Raw genomic sequence first — 10,251 nt, forward strand, 5'->3', positions numbered from 1 at the left:
CTACAATACCATTGATCACTGGGAAGCACTTGGGGTAGGGTGGGAATCTCTACTCCAGGCAAAACGTGGTATCACACTAACATGTTAACACATAATACATTTGGAAAATACCAGAAAGTCATCACATCAGCTTCTGAAACAAAGGGTATCCGACCTGGATCCCTAATATTACTACAGACGTATCCTCCAAGTATTGCAATACAAAGGTTTTATGTGGTGCATTGTATATCACAGTGCCCACAAAAAAAGGTGCAACTAGTTCTCTTTTAAATAAAAATAATAATGCATAAAAATAATAATAAAAACATAAAAAACACACACACATTTTGTGTTATAAACTGAGGATTAGTGCCTGTAGAGAAACCGAGTGACACACGTCAAGTATAGGCTCACCGTCTAAGTGCAGATGAGAAGATTACCAGACATTATAATGAACCGGACCGAATGGTCTAACCAGAGTAAGAGGTGCAGAAGAGGTTTCTCCGGATCAGTATTTGGTGCCTGCCATTGTGAAGCAGGAAAAAATCAAGGTTTTTTGCCCTAATAAGAAATATAGCAGAAAATCCCTGCAATAATACATGTGGTGATATGTGGATATGACTGCTAATGCATGATTGAAATATTCACAAAAAAAATAAAAACAATATAAAAAAATAAATCTTTTTTTGTGGATTTTTCTTTAATCCACTATTAAAATAAAAATAATGTAATATATTTCTTTTATGTTCATTTGTAGAATAATATATAATAGCAATGTTCTGGTCTTGCTCACTTAGCTCCAGATTATGGCATAACATCATGAGGAAGGGGGGTTCCCAGAGGAGACCGAACCCTTCCATATATTACGTAGACTGCCATTTATTTAGCAGGTATGGTAATACTACTTTTACTACTGCAGAAAACAGCTTAATGTCTCTGCATAATGTCAAGTGGGTGTGTTTAAGCAGGAAAGGGGGTGTGGCTTATGACAGACTAATGTGTGCCCAAAGTGCACCAAAATTATAGCACAAACAAAGCCAACCAATAGGTTGTGTAATAATAAATAATAATAACTTTGGCGCATCCTTAGACTGTGTAGCCTAATTTTATGTTGTCTAAATATTAGATAGGATTAGTCTGCCCCCATGTCCCCTGGCAAAATCACCTGATGTCAGGGTTAGCTTGCTTTTCCAAAGGGGTTGTCTACATGAACAGCCCCTTCACTATATGAAGGTTTGCTGCATGGCAAGGCCCCATTTCTGACAGGCCCCCATATGTCACATGTAACAAAGTGTACCAAATTTATTATTATCTGGACCAACTTTAAACACTTTTGTCTAACATCACACAAGCTATTGGTTGGCTTACTTTGTGCTAAAAATTTGGTGCGGTTTTGGTACACTTATTTGTCAAAAAATGTGTTAAAACACATAAATAAGTCATCTATAGTTATTACTCTAGTAATATTCCATCACTTTAGCGTGTGAATTTGGTAATTTTGCTCTCATTCCAACAGCAGGCACCAAAGCGAAATGATGTTTGCAGATTCTATAATTTGCTTATTGCTTGGACACATTTGTATAGTGTTGCTAAACCAAGTGGGATGGTCAGAGGCTTCTCCATGTAGACAAGTATACAAAGATAATGGCAGGTTCAGCTCTCCGCCTGGGCCTGCTCTCCTTTCGAAGCGTGGTAGGACTTGGTACAAGAAGTTACGTGTCGGTGAAAACTGTCCCGCCACATAAAGCGCTTGCCACATATATTACACTCATAAGGCTTAATCCCCGTATGTATCTTCATGTGGCCTACCAAGTGGTGCTTCATTTTGAACTTCTTGCCGCAGACCCCACATCCATAAGGTCGGAGACCAAGGTGCATGCTCATGTGTCTATCCCGCTGGCTCTTGTGCGTAAAGCTTTTACCGCACTGGCAAGGATACAGTTTATAGACCACTGCAGTAAAGCCAGAGGAAGACGTTTCCTCTTTAATACCTGTCGAAACGTCTAAGCCTTCCCCAAAGCCTCCGGAGGTGTTTTCTGCACCACGTCCTTCAAGATGTTCCTCACGTTCTCCTGAAAACTCTTCCATAGAAGCCCCGTAAAAATCAACATGGTCGTCATAATGGCTGTTGTTGTTGTTACTGCTGCTGCTGTGTCCTTCCGGCTCTGCTACCTTCTTATTACAAAAGTCAAAATTGTCTACAACACCTGAAGACTGGATTGGAGGTTCAGCCTGAGGTAAGCTGACAGATTCAGAGACATGGTCCTCAAAGGGTGGGTGCACCTCCACACCTTCACATTCCTGCTCAAACCTCTCCGGTTTCACGTGGACCCATCGTTTGTGAGACATGATGCTTGGCTTGATGTACAGGGGACGAGAGTAGTGGTAATCCGCGCTGTCACTTGCACCTTCTTCACCGTCTTGGCTGGTCATCTCGGTACTCAGCTGGTCGTGCTCTGTGGAGGAGTTGCTGGGCAGGTACTCATGTTCGGTGAGTTGAGAAGATAATTCATCATCCTTGGGACTTTCTTCTTCATTCTCCCCATCTCGTATGTCTTCACCCTTCCTGAACTCTGGTTGAGCACATGTTCCAAGCTCAAAGCTTTCACCAAGACCATTGTAGTTGCTGCTGCTGGGAGATTGGTGGTCATTACTGTGACTGGATTTCTGACACAGAAGTGTTGGGTTACTTTCCAGGAGTTCTGTACACTTGTCTACAACATGCCACATCTGAAGGAAACTTGCCGCAGTGAGATAGCTCACAATCTCGTGAGGGGGCAAAGCCAGCCTTCCAGTGTATGAGGACAAGAGGATGTTCTCAAAGACCCTTGGATTCATGACGTCTGGAAGTACCACTCTCCTGCTGTTTTTAAGCAAAACCTGGTCGCAAAAGTATGGGGAGCTGGCTGCCAAGACTGCTTTGTGGGCTCGGAAGAGGTGGCCTTGTACCACAATGGAAATGTCACATAACTGCCCCAACTGGCGCTGCTGGTTCAATTTCTGAAGGATGGTGTTTGAGAAGTCTGGAAATTCGACACGGAAAGAGTTTATTCCAGGCTCCATTTCATCACAAGCGCTCTGTGGTTCTACAAAAGAGAAAACATAAATGTGTGAACACCCTCAATGGCTTCAGTTGGTAAAGAATTAAGAGGGTATTCCAGGGCTTCAATTCTGTTGACAAAGACAGGTCACCAATATCAGACCCACAGGGCTCTGACATTTAGTGAATTGCAATATTAAAAGACCATTTCCATATTATAAAGTGATAACACATCAAAGGTATGATCGTGGAGGTTAGACCTCTGGAATGACAGCTTTGTGCGCCCTTCACAGGCTTTCCTTGCATAGTAATGCAGCTGTCCCCATTCCTTTGGTAGAGCTGGGCTGCAATTCCCTGCACAGTGGGTGGCTGGGAACACTGCTATATGGGGAAACCCCGTGAAGGGGTACTGCACAGTTACATCACAACTTCAGTGCATTTTATGCTCTAACTGACATGGAAGAATGTAAAGTCTTAAGAAAACCGAGCTTGGCCCAGGGGGCTATCCTGAAACTTACCAGCTTCTGTCCCAGGATACACATATTCAGAACCTTCAGTTTCTGAGCTAGTTCTGATTCCTGGACATATGTCTAGCACCGAATTCCTTTCTCTCTCTGATTCTTGGTATGATGTATGTTGTGGGGGCTGGCAGACCCTCATATTGTAATTTTCTATTACAATAAGCGAGTGCCAGCTACTACAAAATTCAAGAGAGGAAGGAGTTGGATGCCAGGCACATGACCAGGGGTAAAAAACAGCCCCAGAAACTCAACAATCTGAACATGCAGAATTAGCCCCAGCAGGTGGCAAGTTTCAGTCTCCAAATAGTCCCTTTAAAAGAAACATTTTAGAAGCTCCCACTACTAGCGAGAAGAGAGAGCCACATGACATTCACTCTTCCATAGAAATGACTTGGGACCAACCACTCTATCTATTCCTACTGCAATGTCACCTGAAAATTGAGTAGTGTAAATTCACATCTTGCAGTGCTGGTGGCGCCCCCTCACTCTGTTTTGGAAATGGCACAGCAGGTATCATCATATAGCCCTGGATTAATGAGACAACACTATTACTGATAATGACTGACCTACTGTGCAGACATGAATAAGCTGTGTACTTCCTGCGAGGCCAACGTGCACTCACATTTTCCAACCAGACCCACCTCCGCAAGTGCAATTTCTGCAAAACTGAATTGGAATGTATTAATACACAGTTAATAACAAAGACATAATGTAGATGAAAACAGCAAGATTGGCATTATGGGGCCCTGTTCATATCACAGTGGTGTCATACAAGTATACAGCATAACCCTCCCTCTTGCTTCTATAGTGCATATATATAACTAATAAAACATATTAGACATTTCAGAACACCTTTCCTTTTCATACATATTATACATATAATATGCAGAACTGTGTCTCCTACCCCCTACTGATACGGGTCTCCTTGCTTGTCTCCATGGTTACAGACAAAGAAACCCTGAGCAGTCTTATCCTACAGTTGTGTGTCCCTTAGGTCTAAACAGTACTTTTTGTAGACATACAGTAGACAGTAGGGGGTAGATGAAAGGGACTGCAGGATATGACAGCACATGGATTGCTTGTAGTCTATCACCATAGAGGCAACATAAATCTACATAGGAGTTGTATACACTAAGCAATAGGAGATCTCTAATATGCAGGACAAAGTTGCTTCATTTATAATAAAATAATTGCAAAGTGGGAAGTATATGTCAGATTGGCTTTCATGAGCTAGAGTTCTTCCTATAACATAATGGACACCTCAAAGTTTAGGACAGGTGATTAATATTGGTTTGTGGGAGCCTGACAACCCCCATTTTACAGAGCCGGAAGTAGGCTACTCTTTACGCTGTGTACTTGTCATGCTATACAATTGCAGCTCAATTCCCATTCAAGTGAATGGGGGCTGAGCTGAACTATTATGGCAGGACCAATGAACAGTGTGCAGAGCTGTCTGCTTCTGGCTCCGTTCACTATGCAGACTGTAGATGACTAGCAGGGGTGTCGAGTCTCTAGTCACTGCTGATCTGATATTAATGACCTATCCCTTACAGAAAGACCATCAATCTCAAGTCCAGAGGCCTCAGTCTGGTGAACACACCAATTTTAACCATAGGTTGATCCTTTTTTATGCTTTGTTAGTAGTTCCATTACTAACTTTAACAGCAAGAAGAGCGCAGCATGCAGCACAAGCCTTGCCATCAAAACAATGGAAACCACAGTGCAAGTTACATTTTGATACTCCATATGACTGCCACTATGTATGGAGCCACAACAAAGATATGAACCGAGCCTTAGTCTATTGACACTGCCAAACAACCCCAGAACAAGAGCAACATTTATATGATGGCAGCAGTAAGCAACCAAACAAGATGTAACATAGAAAATGTCATGATATACAATTTCTATGCACAAATCCCCCAATAATACGGAGGTGCAGAACACCAGCTATGGGAAATATCAGCCAGAACACATCATATCCACTGATACCTATGGTAGATACAATATATAACCGTGCAGTAATCTGTTAGATAGCTATATACTGTATATATTATTATATGTGCATGTAATATAGGTATAATGTACATTATATGGGATTCCTATCTATTACAGATATAACCAGTGTAATATGTCTAGGGTCTGTGAGTCTCTGTAGTTATACACACATTAGACGCTGGTTACACTACCTGTCACGGCCACTGCCCCTCTTCACATCTCAGCCCGGTGTACGGACACCTCCAGCCGCCGGAAGTGCTCACATCGCTCTCAGGCCCCAGACTGACAGCAGCACTTCCGCATCTGCGCTCAGAGCCCCGCCCCTTCCGGTCCTCGAGTAACCCCTAGCGCGCTGGCAGGAGAGGCTTGAAGTACTGGTCGCTGCTCTGAGACCACAGCTCTGGTTCTGAGAACATGGTGGGCGTTATAGTGGTCACAGGCTAAGGGCTGCTGGTGGATAGGGAGTAGGACCTGAGGACATAGGATCTATGGGGCAGGTTAGGTCAGGGCTGGATGTAGAGCAGAGGAAAGCTACACCGGCACTCCAGCTGTTGTGGAACTACAATTCCCAGCATGCATACTTGACCTGCTTTTCTTGGAGTTGTCACATAGGTGAATAGAGCTGGGACTTGTAGTTCCACAGCAGCTTTAGTGCCAAATGTTACTGATCCCTGCTGTAGAGGGACTTGATGGGAATAATCCATGTAGCTGCTACCAATAATGTGAAAAGACTTTTGAATGGAAGCAGAATATTGTATGGCGCCCCCTGTTTGTGGGATGGTTCAGTGCTGAATGCACCAGTTTATGATGTCCAGATCAGGTACTTCCTCCACTCCCACACAGTCGTTGGTCTGCAGATCCTTTGGTTTCCCCAATTTGTGTTCTTCAGATCTTATGGTTCCCCAATCTATGGTCTCCAGGTCCTATGGTTCACTCAGTCTATGGTCCTCCCAAATCTGTGTTCTCCAGATCCTAACGGTTCCCCTAATCTACAGTCTCTAGATGCTATGGTTCACCCAGTCTGTGGTCTCCAGATCCTATGGTTCATTCTATGGTTTCTAGATTCTATGGTTCCTAAACCTATGTTTTCCCAATTCTATGATTTACCCAGTGTATGATCTGCAGATTCTATGGTTCAGCTAGTATATGGTCTCTGAATCCTTTGGTTCCCCAATCTGTGTTCTCTAGATCCTATGGTTCCCTGATCTATGGTCTTCACATCCTATGATTCAGCTAGTTTATGGTCTCCAGGTCCTATGGTTCACTCAGTCTGTTGTCTCCGAATCCTGATTCACCCAATCAATGGTCTCTAGATGCTATGGTTCACCCAGTCTATGATTTCCAAATCGTATGGTTCTCACAAATCTGTGTTCTCCAATTTATGTTCTCCAGATTCTATGGTCCATCTAGTGTATGGTATGCAGATTCTATGGTTCACCCAGTCTTTGGTCTCCAGATCCTATGGTGTGCCTAATCTACACTCTCCAGACTCTATAGTTCACTCAGTCTACGGTCTGCAGATCCCATGGTTCCCCTAATTTACAGACTGCAGATGCTATTGTTCATCCATGGTCTCAATATCCTATGGCTTTTTCAGTCTACGGTCTCCAGATTCTATGGTTCCTAAACCTATGTTCTTCAGATTCTATGATTTACCCAGTATATGATGTGTAGATTCTATGGTTCACCTAGTATATGGTCAATGAATCATTTGGTTCGCTCAGGGCTTGTTCACATCTGTGCCCAGGTCTCCGTTCTGCAGGTTTTCGTTTCCTGCACAAAACAGAGGCAGGAGATGGAAACCTGCAGGACTCTTTCATACCCATTCATTTGAATGGGTTTGAAAGATGTCCGGCGGTGAGCGTTTTATGCTCTCCGCCGCGAAACCGGTTTTTTTAAACCGGACACAGAGTCTGACATGCAGTACTCTGTGTCCGATTTAAAAAAAAACATAATGGTTTCGCAGCGAAGAGCATTAAACGCTCACTGCCTATCTCACAGGTTTCCGTCTTCTGCATGCAGAAGATGGAAACCACAGAACGGACTGCCAAACGCTAGTGTGAACCTAGCGTCAATCTGTGTTCTCTAGATCCTATGGTTCCCTGATTTATGGTCTTCAGATCCTATGATTCATCCAGTTTATGGTCTCCAGGTCCTATGGTTCACTCAGTCTGTAGTCTCTGAATCCTATGTTTCACCCAATCAATGGTCTATAGATGCTATGGTTCCCCCAGTCTATGGCCTCCAAATCCTATGGTTCTCCCAAATCTGTGTTCTCAAGATCCTATGGTTCTTCAATCTATGTTCTCCAGATTCTATCGTCCATCTAGTGTATGGTATTCAGATTCTATGGTTCATCCAGTCTTTGGTCTCCAGATCCTATGGTTCCCCCAATCTATTATGGTTCACCCAGTCTCCATATGCTATGGTTTCACTAATCTACACTCTCCAGACTCTATAGTTAACCCAGTCTGTGGTCTCCAGATCCTACAGTTCACCCAGTCTATGGTCTCCAGATCCTATGGTTCTCGCAGGCTACAGTCTCCAGATTCTATGGTCCCTAAACATATGTTCTCCAGATTCTATGATTTACCCAGTGTATGATCTGCAAATTCTATGATTCACCTACCGTAGTATATGATCTCTGATTACTTTGGTTCCCCCAATCTGTGATCTCTAGATCCTATGGTTCCCCTGATCAATGGTCTCCAGATCCTATATTTCCTATAATTTACAGTCTCCAGATGCTATGGTTCACCCAATCTATGATCTACAGATCCTCTGAGTCCCTCAGTCCATGGCCTCCAGATCCTATGGTTCCTACTCCTATGTTCTCCAGATTCTATGGTTCATCCAGTGTATGGTCTGTAGAATCAATGGTTCACCTAATCTATGGTTTGCAGATCCTATGGTTCCTTGATCCATGTTATCCAGATTCTATGGTTTATCCAGTCCATTGTCTCATGATCCTCTGGTTACCCATTATGTGTTCTCCAAATCCCATGGTCTCCAGATCCTATGGTTTGCCAAATCTGTGGTCTCCAGTTTCTATGGTTCACCAAGCCTATGATTCATCCTTTCTTTGGTCTCCAAAGCCTATGCTTCTCCCAATCTGTGATCTACAAATATATATTTCATCTAATCTATGGACTCTGACTGGCTCCTCCAGTCTATGGTCTGTAGATCTTTTAGCTCCCCTAGTATATGGTATCTGGAGTTATAATACCTCCAGTCTATGATGTTAGATTTTATAATACCTCCAGTCTATTAGTGTGCAGTTCTTAGGTTACTCATATTTGATGGTATCCAGTTCTTATAGGACCCAGATCTTATAGTAGTCGTAGTCAATGGTGTCAATAGCTTATGGTACCCCAAGTACATGGACTCCAGCTCTTTTAGTGCTCCCAGACCAGAACTTCTTATGTGGTCCAAATTTTATAGTCCTCCCAGTCTTTAGTATTACCTCCTAAAACTCCTGTCTCTGTGGTGTCAGCTCTTGTGATACTTCCAGTCTATGATGTCCCAATTTTAAAGTACCCTTAGTCTATAGTATCCAGAACATATGGTATTCAGTTCATAATAGGTTTATTGTAACCCTACTTTTTGATGGTACTGTCTAGAGTGTCCATTGTTCATGGTACAGTACTCTATATTGTGCAGAATTGAAAGTAAGGCAACTGTTTAGGCTTTGATAGTATTCCTAGCCTGTGACACCCACCTTTAAAACGTATGTTAAGATATTGCCTGTGTCCAAAAAACAAACCGGGTTACTGGTTATTTTTTTTCCTAAATGTAGATTGTGGGCCCCACATAGAGCTCACAATGTACATTTTTCCCTATCAGTATTTCTAGGAGCCAGTAATTTGTACCTTCCAACCCTGAGAGCAGGTGCCTCAGTTAGCCTGATTTACCTTAGGTAACCTGGTAATAGTTGTTCCTTTTATGGTTGTACTGGCACAGGTAACAGTTTTCGTAACCTTTTTCTCTGGGCAATGACTTATCTGTATTTGCTTTGTCTATAGGCGTGTCTGTTGCGCTCTACACCTACTCTCTTTTCTCAGGTATGGAGTCTAACAGGTTATTTGGCACATCTATTTATGCCTTAGGGCTTTTCCATGTTTGCTTGGCTAAAGATCTGTGTGTTTTTGCCAAGCTTTCATTTTCAGGTTTTCCTGGATACTTGCCTAGCGCACTGCCATTGTACATTAACGACTGCTCGCAACATGAAGATTTTGGAGATTGCAGGGACTCTCCATGTGGCACCTGCACTGTTCTATATGGATTTCTTTTAGACAATACACATATGATATATCTTTAGGGATGGCTTGATTTCTTTGTAGACAATTACTACTGGGAAAATCAAATGTTGGTCATTCACCAATAGGCATGACAAAGATGTCCAACCAGGAATTACCTAATGTCCTTGCCAGCAACACAGTAACAATAGCTGAACATATTCAGAGCTGTATGGTCAGAGTCGGGGTCAATTTTGAGTAGAACTGGAAAGAAGGTTACAAACTGCCATGCACCATATTTATCAAGGGTTTGAGTCTAGGTTTACATCTGCATCGGATTTTCTGTAGGAGACTCCGCTAAAAATCAGTGGAGTACAAAAACAGTGGACAGCCACTGTTTTAGCGAAAGCCCAGCACTAGTGTGAACCTAGCTTTAGATACTTTTATGACTTGTAAGACAAAATGAGTGTGCCTTTGTGGA

At 42.8% G+C, this 10,251-nt stretch overlaps 1 protein-coding gene across 2 annotated transcripts; it reads right to left on the reverse strand.

Moving 5' to 3' along the window:
• Positions 1 to 1,061: 1,061 nt before the first annotated feature.
• On the reverse strand, positions 1,062 to 4,201 carry ZBTB43 (zinc finger and BTB domain containing 43). 2 transcript variants are annotated; one of them, XM_075259171.1, is made up of 2 exons: positions 4,107 to 4,201; positions 1,062 to 3,065 (listed from the first exon to the last, which is right to left on the reverse strand). In XM_075259171.1, exon 2 carries the CDS (start codon positions 3,040 to 3,042, stop codon positions 1,633 to 1,635), a length of 1,410 nt encoding a protein of 469 aa, XP_075115272.1. In that variant the 5' UTR covers positions 3,043 to 3,065; positions 4,107 to 4,201; the 3' UTR covers positions 1,062 to 1,632. The 2 variants fall into 2 exon arrangements, with proteins under 2 accessions (XP_075115272.1, XP_075115271.1); XM_075259170.1 differs by having other exon boundaries at positions 3,972 to 4,195.
• Positions 4,202 to 10,251: the final 6,050 nt, after the last annotated feature.

The sequence above is a fragment of the Leptodactylus fuscus genome, chromosome 11 (genome assembly GCF_031893055.1).
Source record: "Leptodactylus fuscus isolate aLepFus1 chromosome 11, aLepFus1.hap2, whole genome shotgun sequence".
In the NCBI taxonomy this organism is placed as follows: Eukaryota; Metazoa; Chordata; class Amphibia; order Anura; family Leptodactylidae; genus Leptodactylus; species Leptodactylus fuscus.

Excerpts from the sequence above, each read along its gene's own strand:
- ZBTB43 (XM_075259171.1), bottom strand. The coding sequence starts at position 3,042 with ATGGAGCCTGGAATAAACTCTTTCCGTGTCGAATTTCCAGACTTCTCA.